This window comes from Aulonocara sp. 'chitande type north' Nkhata Bay, linkage group LG18 (genome assembly GCF_057382095.1).
Source record: "Aulonocara sp. 'chitande type north' Nkhata Bay isolate Kocher_YH1m ecotype deep benthic linkage group LG18, A_spYH_male_GT1.1, whole genome shotgun sequence".
NCBI lineage: Eukaryota > Metazoa > Chordata > Actinopteri > Cichliformes > Cichlidae > Aulonocara > Aulonocara sp. 'chitande type north' Nkhata Bay.
The window spans coordinates 25,791,052-25,811,354 of record NC_141361.1 but is presented as its reverse complement, the minus strand read 5'-3'; the positions used below and the strand labels follow the sequence as shown (position 1 = coordinate 25,811,354).

The 20,303-nt window shown below is 41.6% G+C and overlaps 3 protein-coding genes across 3 annotated transcripts; 2 read left to right on the top strand and 1 right to left on the bottom strand.

Annotated features, from left to right (window-relative positions):
* Positions 1-4,606: 4,606 nt before the first annotated feature.
* LOC147308695 (transcription factor Sox-14) lies at positions 4,607-5,341 on the top strand. Its single transcript, XM_086271345.1, has one exon. The coding sequence runs from the start codon at positions 4,616-4,618 to the stop codon at positions 5,339-5,341; it is 726 nt and encodes a 241-aa protein (XP_086127471.1). The 5' UTR covers positions 4,607-4,615.
* Positions 5,342-6,888: 1,547 nt separating this feature from the next.
* cldn18 (claudin 18) lies at positions 6,889-11,697 on the top strand. The gene is made up of 5 exons (XM_086271344.1): positions 6,889-7,245; positions 8,624-8,788; positions 10,234-10,372; positions 10,480-10,593; positions 10,752-11,697. The coding sequence occupies exons 1-5, from the start codon at positions 7,026-7,028 to the stop codon at positions 10,846-10,848; spliced, it is 735 nt and encodes a 244-aa protein (XP_086127470.1). The 5' UTR covers positions 6,889-7,025; the 3' UTR covers positions 10,849-11,697.
* On the bottom strand, positions 11,566-20,136 carry selenof (selenoprotein F). Its single transcript, XM_086271346.1, has 5 exons — positions 20,034-20,136; positions 17,408-17,575; positions 13,636-13,699; positions 13,181-13,230; positions 11,566-13,061 (listed from the first exon to the last, which is right to left on the bottom strand). Exons 1-5 carry the CDS (start codon positions 20,079-20,081, stop codon positions 12,930-12,932), a joined length of 462 nt encoding a protein of 153 aa, XP_086127472.1. The 5' UTR covers positions 20,082-20,136; the 3' UTR covers positions 11,566-12,929.
* Positions 20,137-20,303: the final 167 nt, after the last annotated feature.

The following is a 20,303-nucleotide window of genomic DNA, read 5'->3' as shown; positions in this document are numbered from 1 at the left end:
CTCATGCATAAACTCTTTAGGCTGCATGACTACCAGCATTAGTATTAACAGCATTGGTAAATCACTTTAAGGTGTCTTCTTATCTGTTTACAGTGAACATAAAATTACATTAGACAGACCCATCTATGCTGACACAATGATACACATTAACCCAGCAACCCACTGCACTTATGGTGTCTCAGCTTTCATTATATTAATGTATTTTTAAAAAAATCACAGGCTGAGGAACTGACCTGTAAATCAATTCAACAAACAGAGAACAATGGTACTTCCCCGGTGCATGCACTTAGAAAGCTACAACATTAACTGACAAAAAATTGATTAAAATTGTTGATCAGCAAAAAAAAAAAAAAAAAAAAAAAAGAGAGAGAGAGAGAGAGAGAGAGAGAGGGTAGAAAAGTCACTGAAACTCAAACTATTTAAGTAATTAGGTCGGGGGTGGGGAGTTCACAGCTTAATCTATTTAATTCATTTGTGGATTTGGGCTGAAAGTACTGAGAAACATACATCTGCCCAAATGCATGTACGAGTCACTTTACTGGCTACACTAGTACTAGGCTGGACTCCACATCCATGATATTAATCTCCTTTTCTACCAAACACCAAAGGAGATGTGGTGACTGTGGAGGTCATTTAAGTGCAGTGAACTCGCTGTCTTGTTCAAGAAGCCAGACTGAGATGATTTGAACTTTGTGACATGGTGCACTGATAGAAGGAGCCATCAGAAAATGAGTACACAGTGGTCATAAAAGAATGGACGTGGTCAACAGCAATATTTAGGTAGGCTGTGGCGTTTTAACAATACTCTGTTTGTACTACAGGAAGCCAAAATGTGCCAAGAAAACATTCCCCGCACCATTACACCACCAGCAGCCTGAGCTGTTGATGCATTCATGTTCTTTACACCAAATTATGACGCTACCATCTGAATGTCATGGCAGAGATTGAGATTTAAATCACCTTTCTTCCACATTCTGATGCTCAGTTTGAACTTTACCAGGTCATCTTGACAATGTCTACATGCCTAAATGCATCGAGGGGCTGTCGTCTGATTGGCTGATTGGAGGGGATGATGGATAAATTCAAGTAACAATGTTTCTCCCTTCATATTTTACGGGCTCCTGTAACTACCTTTCATATCATTAAGAAAGTGATCCGCCCCAGCTCAACTTTTCATTTGCTCTCACGAGCTGAAAAGGAGCCGTTGTTTACACGTCACGAGCTTTACCCAGTCAGTAAAATCAGGCCGTGCTGTAGTTCCAAGCCTTGTCAGAGCAGCCCAAACTCTCCTATTAATAAGCCTTTACAGCAGCTTTGATCCACCTCCCAGCAGACAAGGTTGGGCAGATTGTAGTAAGGATTTTAAAGCCATTCATGCAATTTTCCAATAAACCCTTTTCCCCAAAGGAAAAATCCCCAGAACATCCCAACAATGACTGTAAGAAGGTTCCTCTGAACCATGATTAAACGATTAAAACAGGCTGATTTTAGCCAACTGACTCCCAGTTAAAACAGTGAATTCGAAGTGGGGGCTTTATTTTAACAATGCACCGTGACATGACCTATCCGGGATGTAATCTTCTCTTAGGGACAGCCTGGAGGAGCTTCTATTAAGCCCAACACAAACTATGTTGGAACATCAGTGAACAATATACCTGTCAAACCCATGAGTGTTTCATCTTTTTAAAAAGCTATTTCATAAGATTAAAGACTTATGTGATTACTAATCAGCTCTGCCAATAAATATGCAGTCAATTAATGTGGTAAATAAGCAGGAAACTGCTCTTCCCTCAACATTAAGTTGACTTGATGGATTCTTTTCTTGTCAGACGCCAGCACACTCCCCGGCTCGAGTGCCTGGCCTGCCTCTCCGTGTCGTCTTTCATTTCCTTTTCACCCCCAGGTCTTTTTGTACCTGTCAATTTCTTTCTACAGTGTGACTCCTTAATCCACCTGAGTGCATAGAGGACAGTTTTGACATAAGAAGAAAAGATAGACTCCTAAGGAGAGGACCGGTATCTTTAGAGCCTTGGGGATAACCGGATTACGACAGCCATTTTGTGCTGCTGGCAGTTTTTCTTATTACCCATTTCCCCCCCATCATCTCTCCAGAGTTGAAACACTGCCCTTTCTTAGAAGTCACTCCAAACACAGACACAATACACGTTTTTCTTTTATTTATTTTTATTTCCCCCCCAACTAAAACAACAGAGAGAGCTTTCTGCAGGATAAAGAAAAAAGACATATACCAGTGACAAAGATAGTTTCCCCGCGCTGCCCTTTGTGCAGTCTACCTTGCACGTTGTTGTTCTCAAACAGTGGAAAACTCTCTAAAACATGGTCCCTCTGCAGAAGCAATAATTGTCTCTGTGTGGCTGCGGGTGCCTCCTGCGTGCGAGGCCCGTCTGAACCTACCGCATGGGAGATAACAGCACAACTATGAGGAGACAGATCAGCTGTCTGACCCCTGCTGCCAATCACTTTATCCCTCCAGCCCGTCTGCTGCGAGGGAACCCACAGGGAAAAAAACACTCCCCGAAAACGTCTTATCATCTCCACCACCGATGCATTGTGCCCTATCGGATCTTTTATGTCCATTTATTTTGCCTTTGAAGAGGCCTGCGGCGCCTTTGATTGTGGGAGGTAAATGAAATAAAGCCCCCCCCTTCTCGCTGGTACCCTGATATCTGAATTCATCGCTGCAACCGAAACCTAAACCCTGAGCTTCAGCTGACCACCGCAGGTCTGCTCACAGACAAACACATCCTGCTTCTGTCGTGGGTATAATCCGTTTCGCAGAAGTCATTTTTGGGCCTGGAAACCCTGTTATATGTTGAGCCTCTACAGTACATGTATTCTATACATTAAACCATTAGGGTTACCTTTTATATTAGGCAATAATAAATTATATGCACATAAACTACATATAAATCATAGTTAAGTTGCTGCTAAGTTTCTAAAAATGTCATTTCAATAACAGATGAGAAAGCTGAAGCATACATTTGATCAGATAAGGTAGTAATGATAAAACCTGTAACAATCAATGGAGTCACCCAGGACCTGTGAATTACAGCTCTGATTAATATTGATCCCACAGAGTACGAAGGAGGGAGGGGTGAGCCACTCACGCACATATTGATATATAATAAACCTGCATTGTGTCATTGGACAGAATTCAAATGAGCGATGTAAAAGGTAAGAGTAAAAACTGATTTTGCGGCAAATGTGGAAGCGAGTTTGGAGAGAACAGAGATCGGGCCATGGTGGGTGGCATCGCAAAGTGGGAAAACTGCAGGAAAAAGGGAGGGTGAGAGTTTGGGGGCGTTTTGTTAAGATCGGACTGAGGTCTGAATCATTGTCAGTTTTACAACCATGGCATGCAAAAGTAAGATGTTGAGGCAAAGAGGCAAAGACCCTTGCCGACAAGTTTCTTTCTAAAGACAGTCAGCCAAGCTGAATATGGGGAAATCTTTAAGGCATACTAATGAAATAGCACTTACCTGTTTGGAAATGTACTGGTCTTTCCTCACTAAAGCCAGTGGAAGCATTTTAAAGGTGTCAGCTTATTATGCAAGGGCTTGTTGGGGTTTGGCCCAACAGCCAAGACCTGCAGGCATTCCCATTTAATTTAGTTTTACACAGGGCCATATTTCAAGAGCCGTGTCATCCGTGTTGGAGGGGAATCTGGAAGTTTTAGCAATTTGAGGGGAATTAACAAGCTGCAGTTGGATTTTTTGGGCTGATTACATTGGTTTTAGACACTGTGTTTTTTCCACCATGCATTTAAAAACAATAGGAGCTGGTTCAACGTGGATTAACAAAAGAGGTATGCAAGAATACTTTGAATGGACAGCACAAAATTTAGAACAGAACTAAGAGTAGAAAAAGAAAACACTGTAGCCAAGAACAACTGTGGTGCTAACTGTGGCACAGTTTCAGAAAACCTGTCAAAATAAAATAAAATAAAATAAAATAAAATAAAATAAAATAAAATAAAATAAAATAAAATAAAATAAAATAAAATAAGGGTAGCTGACTTCCTTTGAAATGAAGATTATTATTGTGCAAATGAGGCATTCAGGGCCACAAGCAGCCGCACCTTTCAACCCCCTCATACAAATCCTTTTAGCTTCTAGTTTTCTGCAGTCCAGCTTCTTCGCTGGTTTTCATCCCTGCTTCTCTCAGTTGAGATTTGAAGAGACTAAAAACTGTTGGAGAGCGAGAAGAGGGGGTGCCCCTCAAATGTTGTAGGCCTTAACAGTCAGTTTTTTTGTGAGAGGATTACAGTGCGCTCTCTCATTCCCATTGGCTTGGCCCGCCGTGACAGTGGTGTGATGATGAGGAGGATGACATGCCCAGCATCTTCCATAACAAGCTTCCTCTTGGTTCCATTCATACGCCCAGGCTTTTGGCTTTATGTAGTTTTCAGCTCCACTTTGTGTAAACGCTTCAGTCAATTTGGACTTAGTGTTAGCTTAAAATATTTCTCTGGCTATTCCCGAGAGTTCTTCGCACTTTTCCATTTTACTCACTAGAGAAACATGAGCTTTTTGAAGGAGTAGGTGAATTTAAAGTGCGGTCAGTAGGTGTTTTAATTAATGCGTCTGTCCCTGCGATGGCAAAACCTTTAGATCACATCAAGAGACCTATGAACGCCTTCATGGTTTGGTCCAGAGGTCAGAGGAGGAAGATGGCCCGGGAAAACCCGAAGATGCACAACTCTGAAATCAGCAAGAGACTCGGAGCGGAGTGGAAAATGCTCTCTGACTCTGAGAAGCGTCCCTACATCGACGAGGCCAAGAGACTGCGGGCTCAGCACATGAAGGAGCACCCGGATTACAAGTACAGACCCCGGCGCAAACCTAAGAGTCTCCTGAAGAGGGACCGGTTCGTTTTCCCGTTGCCGTCTTTACTCGGGGACGCAGCGGAACACTTGAAAGGATTTTCCATCGACTCTTTTCTCGTCCCCGGGGATAAAGCCAGAGCTCTCCTGGCTCCCGCCTCCGCTGCTTCCTCATTCTCTCTCCTGGAGCCGGTGGCACATTTCAGCACCGGAGCTGTCCAGCGGATGGCGGAGATACCGCACTCTCTGACCGCAGGCGCCGTGCCCTACAGCGCGCACACCTTTGGATACCAGACTGGAGGGTTTGGGGGTCTGCCCTGCCCCGCACAGCACACCCACACTCACCCATCGCCTTCCGGCCCGGGATACATGATGCCGTGTAACTGTGGCGCCTGGTCTGCAGCTACTTTACAACCCCAGGTGGCATATATCCTCTTTCCTGGAGGGATGACCAAGAGCGGCATGGACTCGTACGCTTCACCCAGCTCCAGTGTGTGACAGACTGGATACACATAAAGACGCATGGGCAGGAGGGGGAAAGTTTGCGCACAGAAAGAAGAAGAGGTCGTTTAGAGACTCAGGCTTAGATGACCACATTTAAATATTAAAGTGTCAGCGCAGATATTTCAATCACGGATTGATTAAAAAAAAACTATAAAAGTCCCTGTATTACTCCTTATTCCATGTAAATAGAGTAAAAAAAAGTATTTAGAGAAGGGGGAGGGTGGTGATGATGCTAATTTGTTACTCTTTTGTAAGGAAAATCGTTTCAGTTTAAATACAGTGGACATGCATAACATAGGACCAACATGCTGAAGTTATAGACTTGTCTCCTCCCCCCTTTCCAAAACAGTCAGGTTTTCATTAGTTCTCACACTTGGACAGTTATTCCACAGAATATCTGCTTCATTAAGTGGGACTGTTTTTGTTTGATTGATTGATTTGTACTCTGAATTGGGAATAATAAATGTTTTCAGAGGGACTGTCTATATATGTATGTTTAGAACTGCATTAAGACTGTGTTAAACCAGGTAAAGCAGTGGGTCAGTTTCTGTTTGATGAATAATATTAAGCAGAAGCTGGTAGTTGTAGTCACTGGGGGTGATTCACAACCCTGTTAATCATATTTTACATCACACATGAGCTGTAATAATTACTTCACTGTTGCGATTGTGTTAAGCTCTAACCACCTATATCTCCTGATAAGCTGTTTTACAGACTTACACTAAAGACAAACAGATACTAAAACATCACAGACACTTCACAGCAACTGACAAACATTGCAAACATTACAAAATTACATTTTCCAGTCCAGTCATGTTTGACTACTGCATGACTCCGTGTGTGTAAGTGTGTGTGTGTTTAAGCAAAAGTGAGCCAGGGTGATGATAAGCGAATAATAGGAACTTATCTCCTCTCCCGTTTGTTGACCAAGTGATAAGCAGAATCATGGAAACTGTATGAGGTACAAAATTGTTTCACGTCTACAATATACAAGAAAGAGAACTCACAGTGAGCTCTGGTCTTCATGTACAAAAGCTCAGCAAGCAAATCTCTTGTATTTGGAAGTGTAAATGGAAAAAAACAAGGTGTCCTTTATTGTCTAAATGTGCATTTGTTCAGCATTACACGGTAGAAATGCATCAAATATTCCTCACTGTACTTTTAGCAGGGACACTGCAGCTCAAGAGAGAGGAGAGCCTGCAATCTTCTTAAACTTCTTAAGTCCTCCTGTGTAGCTGATGGTGATCTTTGGCCACCCTGATCGGTTCCCGCTCACCTGTGTGTATCTGTACGTTGTTTTTCCAGACTTTTTTCTGGTGTGAGGGAGTTACTAACGATTCTAGACTGACAAACAGTTTGTAATTCGCAGGAATAGTAACGTTCTTTCTCAGGTGTCAGGTGTTCCTATCACCACTGCGTTCACACCACTTGGTAGCCCAACCCATGCTGCCGTATCACCCAGGGGTAACACCCAGTCTCCTCCACCCACCACACTACCACCATGACTACAAAGCACCTCTTTGCACATTTTGATTCTCTGCATCACACGGCACACCTGTGACACCTTAATCTACACTCAGTTATATGTCCAGCTATACTTTAAGTAGTATCTATTAATCTACACACACACTGCATCTCCGAGGTGTATATTTTCCAGCTTCCGAACCACCACACAACAATGGCGCCTTCAGTTCTGCAAAATGGTGGATTCATCTTGGGTCTCATCGGTGCAGCTGCCCTCATTGCGGCCACAGCCATGAACAACTGGAGCGTGAAGGACAGGCAGGAGCAGGTCGTGACCTCCGTTTATACCTACAAGGGTCTGTGGCAAGACTGTGAGACGACCTCCGCCGGACTCACAGAGTGCCGCCCGCTCTACGGCCTTCTGGGTTACTCAGGTATGGCGAGGCTCTCTCAAGCCTTAATTTTCACATCCTATCTGGTGACTGACTGTTTGCTTTCAAATTAGTCTAAATCATTGTTGTCTTAAACACTGAACATATTCAGGCTGGGAATTATTTTTCCCTCACTGACAAGGCCACAGCCGCAGGAGTTTTTCTTAACAAGGAAATGAACACTCTTCCGTCTCTGCTCTAAAAGGAGATGTTACATTTTCACTGATCATAGAAGCAATTCTGTAATTTGGTTATTTTAAAATGTCTTGAGTGCTCAGGAGACGTTCAGGACAAGGCCGTATGTCGAGATCCAACATATGCTTCCTCTCAAATGTCCCAGGAGGAGGTTGTTTCACATCAACATTTCGGCCATGATGAAACATGTAAAAGCAACAGCATTGGAAAAAGATTGCTTTCCTCTCTGCGTCTCTTTCATTCAACAAATTTGTAAAAAAACAAAAAACAAACAAAACAAAACTGTAAAATAATGAAGTGAACTACATTGGCTGATTAACATCCTCACTTAGAAACCTCCCTGAACTCTTTGCAAAGTAAAATGTAATTATTAGGTTGAAGAACTTGTAGGGAAAAAAATATGTTTTGCACTTCGGAAACTCATTTTGGTCAACATAAAAACTTGATAAACCTGACTCACAGGTATATTATCATGTCTGTAAAAACTTATTTTTTACATTTATTTGAAATTTTCTTTTAACAAAGACTCTGAATATTAAAATAAAAAAATACACATATGGATAAACAAACAAATAATGATCATTTTAAAAAGCAAATCCAAACTGGAAACCAACTAAAACTGAAGTGAGGACAAAAATGAAAAATAAAAAAGGAAAAGTGCTAAGAAGTGAAATGCCCTACTGGTAATAATAGGGTGAAAACCTCACCATGTTCATCAGCCATGAACCTGAGTTTTTAAATGTGTCTGTAGAAGTTTTGAACTGTCGTGTAGGATGTAGATACGTTTCAAACTAAGTAAAGAGGAAGTTAAGACAAAACAAAAAAAGTGTCACCGAAAGAGATCAAACCCTTGGTTTTTGTGAGGGTTGGGCCCGCACCTATTAGTGTTTGCATTAGCATTTCTATCATAAAGGCCAGGCCCAGACTCGGTTATCAGAAAGCAGAACAAACAACAAGCAAAGGCACCTCCCAACAGCACATCTACTGTAAGAGAACACACTTCAAATCTTTAGACACATTGTATTTGAAGAATTAGTCATTTCAGTATAAAAGCCTACCTTGAGTGTTTTTTGTGAAGCCATCTACAGTTTTTGACATAATAAGACTTGAACTGAACTCATCAGTGGTCTTAGGTTGACTAGAGTCAATGTAACGCGCTAAGGTCTCCGTGTTTTCTGTCCACCAGGTACCTTCCAGGCGGTGCGAGCTCTGATGATAGTGGGTGTGGTGCTGAGCGTGCTCGGGATGCTGATATCAGTCTTTTCCCTGAGCTGCCTCACAATGAACAAGATGGCAGACAGCGCAAAGGCTAACATGAGCCTCACTGCTGGCATCATGTTCGTCATCGCAGGTCATTATTTACCTCTGTGAACTTTCTAGTACAAACTAAACTGAATTGTTTTTGTCTTTTTGTTTCTTTTTTTTTTTTTTTGGGGGGGGGGGGGGGGGGGGGGTCTATTATTGGACACCCCCAGAGTATCTTTGTATGACCAATGGTTCAAAATCATCTTTTTTTTTTAATCTTGCACATTGCAAAACCCGATTGGATGCCCCTCACAAACAGGCAGGTGGGCGGGGCCTCTGTGCTGAAAGTCATACAATTAGGGACATCCGTTGTGACTGGTGTCATTCAAATCAGTGAATGTTTCTCCTAAACTTTGTCGAAATATCCCATTTTTGTTTTTTATACAGTAACTTTAACAGGATTGTCAGAGTTACAGGCCCCTCAAGGAATGCAAATGGCTTAAAATCATTGTTACAGAAAACTATTTTGACATAGAAGTAATTGCAACTTGAAGCTGAGCCTGGCCTGAACAGGTAAAAAGGTCAAACGGAGCTCTTTCATATGAGATAGCTTGTGTGAACCACCCTTGAAGTTGACCCAAATTACATTTTTTCCATTTGGTTTCAGTTTTCAATAGAGTTTAAATGGTTTTTGTTATTGATTTTTTTCAACCATGAAATATTCATGTGGTGTATTTATGAAGTTATGAGGGCTCAAATATACTGAAAAAATGTATGCTACCTAAAAAGAGCCAAGTTCTACCCATCCTTAAATACTTTGAGGGCCTGTAACTGGAACAATATGTGAACTGAAGTTAAAATTTTGTACACTTTCATTAGATTATGTTAAAGTTACGGGACCACCAAAAGTAGCAGATTCTGAATGGGTCGGTTGTAAACTTTCCTCAGACCTGGCTGATTTTATATAAAACCATCCACTGACACCATACTGAGCTACACTGTAAGAGTAAGTAAAATACTTACAGTGTTGCCAGCAAGTTGCTGTAACATTTAAAGCAACCATGCTGTAATTTATTTAACATTTGTACAGGACAATGCTGCACAAATGTTGTGATGCTTTAATTTTACTGAGGTTCTTTCACACTAATGTAATCTTGTGCTTTTGTTGTATTTACTTTAATTTGTACAGTTTCTATGATAATTTCTTTCATGAAACTGCAGTATTTGCAAAGAAGTATTGACATTCATCATATCCAGGAGATAACTTTAACTGCAGGAAGTATTCTTAAAGTTCTAGCTAACTGCATCTGACATCTGAAATTTACAGCACAGACTGTATATTTGATCTAATGGTCAAATAAACTGATATGGGCTCCCAGAATGCAGTTTGGATCAGTCTGGGCTCCACAGGAATTATTTGCACCTCATTAGTTAAAACACCTCATATTTAATATGAGCATCCACTGCAGTCATTATAGCAGTATTTGACCAAGCTGAGAGTGCGGCAGAGGTAAATAAATCACTGAGCTCCTGTTTTTCTCCTTCTCTCAGGTGTGTGTGGCATTGCAGGAGCTTCTGTGTATGCCAATCAAATTGTGGAAAGTTTCAGGACGTCCACCTACACCAGCTACACACAAGAAATGATGGGAGAGGGGATGAACATGGGAATGGGCGGAGTAGGAATAACCACGTATGATGCTGTTTTGCTTGCATGTAATTATTTCACCAAATAATTCCTATAGTGTGTGTGCAATGTAATGTTTTTTGTTTTCTGCTTCTTCTTTTTTTTTTTACCAGTTACACATTTGGCCCAGCACTGTTCGTTGGCTGGATCGGCGGGGGCGTCCTGCTCATTGGTGGCATCCTGAAGTCTCTCGCTTTCAGAGAGATGATAAAAGATGAGAAACCACGGTAAGTCCCCTCATAGATGTATCATGTTTTTAAATTACTTTCTGCTGCAGTTTTATCTGGAGCAGTTCTCTACAAATGCCCCCCTCAATTTTTCATTTACATTTACAAGAGAAACATTTTCACAACAGATTTTTTCCTGCCATTTGTTTCTTTTGCAGTTACCCAGGGGTTGTGTACAAACCTCAGTCCAACAACAAAACTGAAGTGATGGACCACCGCTCAGAGGGAGGCAAGAAAGAGCACCAGTATGTGTAACCTCAGCCACAGCGTAAACACGTGTAGTGACTTTACTATAGAAATGTGTTTCCAGCTTTACACGTTCAGTTTGCCTTATAAGGGGATTTATTTTCATTTGCTTCATATACGCATTCAATTGTGCATTCTTATTTTCTGATAGTAGAAGTTAGCAGTGTCTCACGTCTGTCCAGCTGCAGGTGCAAGGAAAGAGTTTTTGGCTATATTATTATTTTTATTTTTTTACATGGACATAACAGTGGTTATGTGATGCTCAGATGCTGCATGTAACTGAAGCTTCTTTTTTTTACTTGAGTTTTGTGTAATCATTATCTGTCTGAAAATAAAACAGTGATTCCTAAAATATGTGCATCAAGTGGTTGTGGTCGCTCCAAGCATTTACTGACTATACATGCAGGTATTTAAAGTATGACGTATGTATAGAAACTTTTACTAAAGCTGTATATTTTGCAGATAAGTCCAAGGAACAGGCAGACCTGGTAAAATCAGCTACTGTATCACTGTTTCCTAAACAAATGTATTGTTGTAAAGGGAGATCTGTAATAAGGTCAGGCAAGTTTAAAGCTGACACAAGCAACCAGGCAGATATCTTGGAGCTCATTTTAACAGTGCTTAGAAGCTTACTGCACCTGGACTCAGGCTGTCTGAAATCCACCTACATTGTGCTGGTGCCCCATCTTCAACTGGTTCTGCTGTAAAAAACCATCAGACAGCTGGATCCAGTCCAGTATCCAGAGCTTTAATGGCTCTGTAACTGTATCTTTATTTTTGGTGTTGACATGGAAACATCTCTACTGAAACCCAAACTAGCAGCTGAAAAAAAAGTTTTTACAGTTTTATAATAACAAAAAAGGCCATTCAATAAGAACACAATTTGTAAAGATAAAATAAATTTTTAAAAATGGCAATGCATCACAGGACTGATGTGATGTCATAAATAACCACTAGATGTCAGTAAAGTCATACCTATGAATCTAAAACCTGCACCCACAGTACAGTCAGATGTTTGGTGACTACAAATGACTTGGCATGGAAATGTCTAATGGAAAGGACAGAGCATGGAGAGAAAAATCATCAGTGACTGTTTATTGTTGCATATTTCGACCCATCACCTGGACATAAAAAGCTTTCCAAAAACAAATGCAGTTTCTGTTCAAAGCAGATGGTGCAGAAAAACACAAATTTACATCAGATTTCACATCCCAAAACTGGTTTCCTGTGAGCTCTTCACTAACGTGTGCCTCTGCAAAGACATCTGCATTTGGAGAGGACCTAGAATTTGTTCACTCCGACTATAAATGCGATCAGTCGCAATGCTGAGCATTAAAAAAAAAAAAAAAAAAAAAAAATTTAAAATGATACAAGAATATCAAACAGACGGGAACAGGAAGTCCCACATACAGACAATACAGTTCATTATGTCCAAGGTCGTTTCAAACCTAAATGTATGATCAGTACTTAATGAGTAAAACTGAACTGAAGCTCACATTATCCTGTTGAACACTCTCACGTGAGCAGTTTGGTGAAATCCAGATGACTCGTGATTTTCAGATACAAAAAAACAAAACAAAAAACAAACAGTCGTACAGATCAGAGATTCAGAAACCATCTATCAAGGCCAAGTTGTGTACAAATTGGTAAATAACTAAGACATCTCAGTTCACACAAAATACAAATCATATCTGCTCACTCCTCTAGTAATCCCCAACCAGGGCGAGAGATTTTGATGAATTTTTCACGTCTCCTGAGTTTTTCTGCCACGAGCTAATAAAACGCAGATGAACTAGATTTCATTTGTGGTGACTAAAACGTGGGAAATCAGATTAACAGCTGCAACAGTTCACCTGTTACAGCAGCAGCCTGATCACAGACGAGTTATGGATGGCTATTTGTACGAATGTGTCGGAGCACCACAAACAAAATCCCTCTCACCTGAAGGTGGAGGCACAGACCTCACAGCGAAACTATCTGCACAGCTAGAGTCAAGTACAAGCAGTGAATAAATCATTATTTGTAATCTGGGGAAACTGAGTCTTCCAAATTATAAAAAACACAAAAACAAAAAAAAATAAAACTCGTGTCTATATTCGGTCCAACTTTTCGCTCAGGAACTCCTCCACGCTGTCTGTGTTCCACTTGAGGATGCTGAGTTCTTCAGCAATGTTCCCGTTGTCATCCAAAAGCTTTAGTACAGGATCTGAGCCTCTGACGTACTGCGGGGAGAAGAACGAGAAAGGCTCATTTGATCAGCATAATCTGGTTTACATCTCCTGAGAATAATTACTGTGGCAAACAATGCTGGTACATTAGCAACACGATTCATCATGGCTACCTTGATCTGAAGACCCTTGAACATCTTTGGCTTCTCACTCCTAACAAAAGCTGATGAGAAAAAGAGACAAATGAGTCAGTTAACTCTTTATATTTTAGCTCAGAGGTTTGGAATGAGTGACCACTGCAAAACATCCCCGAAATAGATTTTTAACAGCAGAAGAGACTGTTGTAAACACAGGAGGGACACAGCTGAAGCAAGCATATGGCACAAGTGGGGCTCCAGACGTCTACACCGCTGCAACCTGACACCAGGTTTAACCACACGTCTCCATGTGGGAGAGACAAAGGATAAACAAATGCTTCAAAAGGCTGTTTGAAAACAGTCCTGCTGGCTTTTTAGTGCTGTTGTCCCTCCCACTGATTAAAACACAGACTCACACAACGGAGGAAGATCAGTTTCAGTTAAAGCTGTTGTTCCAAAAAAAAGTAATGATGCCCCAACTGAGGACTCACCTTGGACTTGAGGGAACCTCCCCAGTTTTCATCCACACACCTCGAGGATGGCTCCAGCGTAGAGCTGCACAGAGAGAAACGCAACATGAGGCAGTCCGAGAGATTTCCTCCCAACACATTAACGCCTGCACACAGTCTGAGAGGACCGAAGCTCCACTGGGGATGGACTGTCTGCCCGAAGGAGTAATTTGATTCAGGCAGACTGATTCATAAATGTGTCCGGGCGACTCCTTGGGGGTCATTAAGCTGTGAGCCTGTGCATATGGAGTGGGGCTGATGGATGGCGGTTTGTGCAGGGCTCACTTGTAATCAAACCTCCGGCACCAACACACAATAAGTTAGAGGAAATTGGAGTGTCACAGCAGTATTTCAAGGCCACGCTCTGCGTGTTGTTTTCAAGGAGGAGAGTGGTAAATGGCCTGGTTGGCCGGTTCGCACAGCAAATTAAATTACGCATGCAAGGCTAAGATCCTCTCCTGTTCTCTCCCCGTCCTCCTCTGTGTGTCTGTAAACCATCGGCACAGCTTAAATTAAATTTCCAAGCTTTTCATTTTACCACACATGGCAGATCAGAAGATCGGTGGAAAGTCACGACTCGGTTGGGAGCGGGAAGCTAATGATGGATTACTTTATCCAGACCTACTGCAGCACTTTAACATTTCAAAGTGTTGTTAATTAACTAATCACCCCCTCCATCAGTGATTTCAAAGCTAAAAATGAATAAATAAAGAAAGAATCAGACTTTAAAAGCTTAACTTTACCTCTGGCATGTCTTAATCTAATGGTTATCCTGTCAAAATAAGCTGACTTAGAGGTCAGCTTTGATAGATCAATATAAAATCATCTCATCTGAACAGATTACATTAGAAGTTTACAGGGAATATACAGCCAACGTATAATCCATATTTTCCACGATGATCAGGACCGTTCCTGATTCTAACACTTCTTTTTGAGTAATCAGTTAGTCGCTGATCTCAGAACATTTTGCTGTTTGTCCAGCAAAGAAAAGCTTTTTTGTGGGGGCCCCAAACACTACGTAACCAGCCAACAGGAATCTTGTTCAAAAATCAGCCAATGTATTGTAAAGTATGATTTTTAATGAAGAAAACAGCTAAAATAGCTTGTTTCAGACCGATGATGATCTGAGGGGCTGCAGGGAGGCTCAGTAAAATACACTTCTCAAGAAAACTAAAGCTAAAAGTTGAAAACATCAGATCTGAATGAGAAAACAAATACTGCTGGATATGGACTGGCTAATGTGTTTGTTTTCATTTCCATCAAATGCAGCAATCAGAGGGCTAGATTCAAAGACACCCCAAAAATCTAACTGAAACTATGATGTGGCAAAGAGCTCCTGGGCAGTCTGAGGAGCAACTTAGTGGTGTCAGACCAAAACAAAACGTCCAAGAGGTGTTTTGGTGGATTTAGGTCGGGCGAGTGCGGGGCTGATCAGTGGTATCAGTTCCTTCATCTTCCAGGAACTGCCTGCATACTTTCTTCCACATGAGGTCAGGCACTGTCATGCATTAGGAGTAATCCAGGACCCACTGCACCAACGTAAGTTCTGACAACGAGCACAAGGATTTCATCCAGATACCTAATGGCAGTCAGGGTGCTGTTGCCCGTCTCCATGGATTTACCTCCCCAGACCATCACTGACCCACCACCAAATTTTCTCCTCGGCTTCTCCAGATCCTTTCAGGTCTTTCACATGTGCTCTGGGTGAACCTGCTCTCATCTGTGAAAAGCACCGGGCACCAGTGCCAGTTCTGGTACTCTATGGCAAATCCCAATTTGACTACACAGCCTCATGAAGTCTGTTTCTAGTTGTTTGACTCCAGAGGTCATTTTGGAGCTTTGGCAGTGCTTATCCTGTTCCTCCTTGCCCAAAGAAGCAGACCGCTGTCCTGCTGCTGGGGTAAGGACTTTAACCGTCCTGTCCAGCCCTCCTAGAGTAACTGCCTGTCTCTTAATTTCATTAACACCAAAGCAGCTGAAACTGATTAACAACCCCCTCAGCAACTTAACAGCAGATCAATATCCCAGAGGTTTAACTGACTTGATGCTATACAGGGATTTAAAAAAAATGTTCCTTTACTTTTTTGAGCAGTATATAAATGAGGAGGTCACGGAGTTTTTACTGTTTTATTTGATTATGCTTCAAATGTTATGCCATGCTTATGTTCACATATTTCACCAGACACAGCTTTCTGTAGAAACAGGAAGCTGACCCTGTGACTTTTACTGAAAGAGATTAGCACACACACACACGAACTTAGTGATACATACACCCACGTATGCAGAATTAAAGGAAACTGCTATGCTTGTCCCACCCTGCTTCTGCTATAAAAATAAACGAATACTGCAGCTCGGGGTGACTCTCTGTCTGAGTTTCACCCGTGCCGCACATTATCAGTATCAAGTGTCTCAGTGTTGTTTATTCACCTGACTGTTTGTTAACTGTAAATCTCTGACAGAGGATTATTTTGAAATGAGAATTTCCTAAAGGTGGTCTAGTGTAGTTTAATAATAAATCGAGCTGGAAACAAGCACAAGTCAAGAAACTAAGGCCTCCAGTGTTACCATCATCAATTGTGCACCACAGAGGTCTGAGACACTCTCATAAAGGTTTAGCTGTTCTACAGAGATGTAATACATCATTCACACCCAGAGGAGCTGAAGTGCTGCTGCACCCAGGTGGTCTGCAGAGAAGAGCACATTCGAAGATGAGTAAGCGAAATGCCCTCCGTGCTCAGTGAATCTTACTAATCGACCAGGCTGTGCAGTAAGCCATTTGTCCGAAGGCTTTAACAATACGGCGCTGATGGCAATTGAGATGCTGAAAGGAATTCTTAAGGCAGATAATTGTCGCCGTCTGAGGATAAAAATGTGCTTAGTGACGCCGTCGTTTCCATCGGAGACCTCTGAGTGCAGCGAGAGATGGGCAACTGCTCTTCTAAGTGACATTTTCACTCCAACGCCGAAGAGGAGTAATCTCTGCTCTAAGTGTCTGTCTGAAACACAGTTATCATCAAGAGGTGTAATGAGGTGTGTGCTGCACATTTCCAAGGTGCTGTTGCTAGGATACCGCACACGCACGCACGCACGCACGCACGCACGCACGCACGCACGCACTGGGGGCCCTGCTTAATCAGGGAAAAATTACATTGTTTTTCCACCATCACTTAAGTCAGTGTTGATCTGCCAGAGCACAGCAGAGAGTCCTCCCAAGCAAGCTGTAATATCCGGGGCAGCGAGCATACAGTAACTTGCCCTCACTGCTTAGACAGGGTAACACCTGACACGCCGACCCCGAGCTGAGGTTAAGGAGCCTCGACTTTGAACATCTGAGAAAGATTGAGACGGACAGCTACTAACAAGCTGTGTGTGGCACAGCTGCAAACAGTGTCAACCGGAAGGCTGGATAAAGCTCGGCTGTTTTTAGTAGCAGTTCGAGCGTTGAGGGACATGACCCTGTCAGTAAACGTGACACATTTCGACAGAGGTCCTGTAAACCCTTCTGCAAACAACTGAGGAACAGAACAAAATGTCTTCTTTAAAACTAAGCATTCATTCATAGCTCAAGACCCCCACAGTTAAGAAACATGAATTTTTTAATGTCACTATATGCTCTTTATTTAACCTTAGTTGTGGTTACACTTCATCTACTCTGATTGAATCTCCTTGTGTCACACTGCACGCTGTGCCTTAATCTAGACAGGCAGTTGCTTTCTGTCGACCCGATCCGTGAGCCCTCCGTTTTTCTCTTTACCTTGCGCCCGTCCATCTGGGCCTCCTGCTGGCAGCACTGCCGACAATTAGGCTGGAGCTTGGCGAGGCTGAACTCCCCGAGCAGGTCACAGGAACTGCACAGCAGGTTGCTGGAGAAACCCAGCTCCCTGCAAGCCTCAGACGAAAGATCGGCACCGTATGCCGACAGCTGTAGGGAGGTACAAGGACAACGATAAAGGGAGGAAGAAACAAATGTTTTCATAAAGGACAGAAGTGTTAGGTTCCAACGGCACAACTACAACTAAAAAGTTCAAATTAGCAACAATTAAGTACTTTGTCATATAAGATTTTAGAGTACTAGGACAGTTATGCCATCTCAAAACAAATTTAGATATCAATGTAACTGGAAAATATATTATTAATTATTATTCTAGGCAAAGCTGAATTATATTATTGAGTAAAACCAAAGTATATACACTTCACCAATTATAATTTGTAGCTTTTATCCAAAGTACAATCTAAATGAGTACCTCAAATGGTATTAATACTACTGTCACTCAGGGAACATTGAGTTATCTGTGTAATATTTGTATAGTGAAACACATTAACATGCTACACGCTACAGTGCTGTACAGGTTATACAAAATATACACTTAACAGTCACTACAATGTGTACACACTAAAAATCTAATAAAACAAGTACACAAGACTGTTTGCAGAATAAAAACCAGGGTACAAAGCAAGAACAAATGGGTTTTTAAAAGTGTTTGAAAATGATAGGAAGAGCAGGCAGCTCTTTTGTGAAAAGGTAAGTTGTTAGAAAGATTAGGAACCAACAGTGAAAAGGTTCTATCGCCTCTGCTTTTAAACATGGATCTAGAAATATCCAAGAGCAGATGGTTTGTAAACTTCAGTGCTCTGATAGAAGTGTAGGGTCTCAAAAGTTCACTTAAGTGGGCGTCAGACTCTTAAAAATGAGTAATAAAATATTCAACTGAATTCTGAAATGGACTGGAAACTCTGCTAGAAACTCTTGTACCCTGCTGTCAGCTCCTACGTAGTGCAAAATTATGTCACATGATTTTTGCCCCATGCTATATTTCTGTGTGTCTCCTTAATGTGACAGAGTACCACCCAACCTGACAGTGTGTGTGGTACTTTCAAGCTCAGGCTTCACACTGCTCCAAACACTCAGTTTGTTTGGTTTTTTCTCCATTATTGGCTCGGTATGCTGTCATAAAGCGAGGATGCCCTAACATGGTCGTCTAAGGCAAGCAGCTCTGGCTACAGCACAGCAGCTCACCTACCAGCTGATTAAACATTTTGTTTATGAGGGGCAGCCAATCAGAAGAAAGCTAGCTTAAAGGACGGGCTTTTATCATCAAAGGATGAACTGGGGTTTCCACCAAGCCCCCAGTATAAGATAAAATAAGAATCATTTTAAACTGTAAATGATGCATATTTACTCTAACAGAAACAAACATAAAATCACGCATTTCATACGCCAGATGCCTTTGAACGAGATTTCCAAAGACACCAGTTTAAAACACATAACAATAACCTGAAGTAGCAAAAGTCTTCTGCGTGGAAGATTTCAGGGTTAGATTGCTTAAATCAGCCTGTGAATAACAGACCACCGGGCTGCTGTTTGTTAATCAACTTTGTCAGCTTTCCTTGAAGACGCCCCCGGCAGGAAAACGTGATTCGCTTTCGCATCAGTGTCCTCTTACATTCGACCACCCCACAAACACTTTCATATTTGGGTCGAGGAAGATCTCATTCTGATGATTGTCTCCCTTTAACTTTAGCATGAAAGGTTATCTTCTAAATAAACTACAAGATTTTAAACTGTTGTAGCGCAAACGATTGTCATTTCCAATGATTCTGTGTGTGTTTTTATGTCAAAGGCTTTTGCTTATATTATTCAATAGACTGCAGTCAACAGGGTCTATGAAGGAAGCTCTATATAAAATGACCTGTTGCACAAGCATCTTTATGACCCGGCTTTATTGTACCCACTCTATGATCTACATTATAACCAATCCAGTCATTTTTAATATCGTTATAGAAATATGTTATATTTCTTGCTATTTGTGCTGCCATCTTGGCTACATCTCACTCTCTACAAAGAAAAAGACAGCTAATGTCAATGAAGCTTTTTTGTACCCAAATAAATAAAGGGCACATAAAAACTTGCAGATTCTACCTTGTGACAGAAATATTCCTTGTAGCTCAAAACGACTGGATATCATTTATAAGATGTATGTTTGATAGAAAATAAATCATTTACAACAGTTGAAATTCTACCAATCACTTTTCAGCACGGCACCGGCACTGAGAAGCGCTCAGGTACAGTAAATTTAGTACACCGGAAGTCTTCTCTTTGTCATCGACTTTCTCCTAAAAATACACAAGACTCGAAAAAGTAACTACATAATAAGTAGCAAAAATCTAACAAGCACATTATAAAGGTATCACTTCCCCCGGGACTCGGAGCTGTTTTCAGGATAAGCCACGTCAGTTTGAAGCTCCGGGTGCAGCAGGATGTGGCTCATTAAAAGCTGAACCTAAAGATCGCCAAAAAACAGCCCCGCAGCCGCTCACACTCACTGTAAGCAGCTGTGACAGCGGCCAGCGCTGCCATTTCTCACAGTTAATAAACTCACCGTCTGTAACAGCGACAGGAGCCACAGGAGATATACCTCTCCCGACATTTTGGAGCCTGCTTTGTTAGCGAAAACTACTATTAGGACCTCTTTATTCCACTGAAGGCCGGTCCGTGGTCGCGCCTGTTCGATAAACGTTAGTGATAATCATTTCTGACTTTTATTTATCATTTTTAACCTTTAATGATAAAATACATACAAAAAGCTTAGAAAGCATATTGTGTAAATATTTGAAGTAAAAAATAATATTTCTTTTTAATTTTATGCTTT

Bases quoted from the DNA above. Each gene is read 5' to 3' on its own strand.
- LOC147308695 (XM_086271345.1), top strand. From the start codon at position 4,616: ATGGCAAAACCTTTAGATCACATCAAGAGACCTATGAACGCCTTCATG.
- cldn18 (XM_086271344.1), top strand. From the start codon at position 7,026: ATGGCGCCTTCAGTTCTGCAAAATGGTGGATTCATCTTGGGTCTCATC. The intron at 7,246-8,623 runs GTATGGCGAGGC...TCTGTCCACCAG, and splicing joins CGGCCTTCTGGGTTACTCAG to GTACCTTCCAGGCGGTGCGA. The intron at 10,373-10,479 runs GTATGATGCTGT...TTTTTTTACCAG, and splicing joins GGCGGAGTAGGAATAACCAC to TTACACATTTGGCCCAGCAC.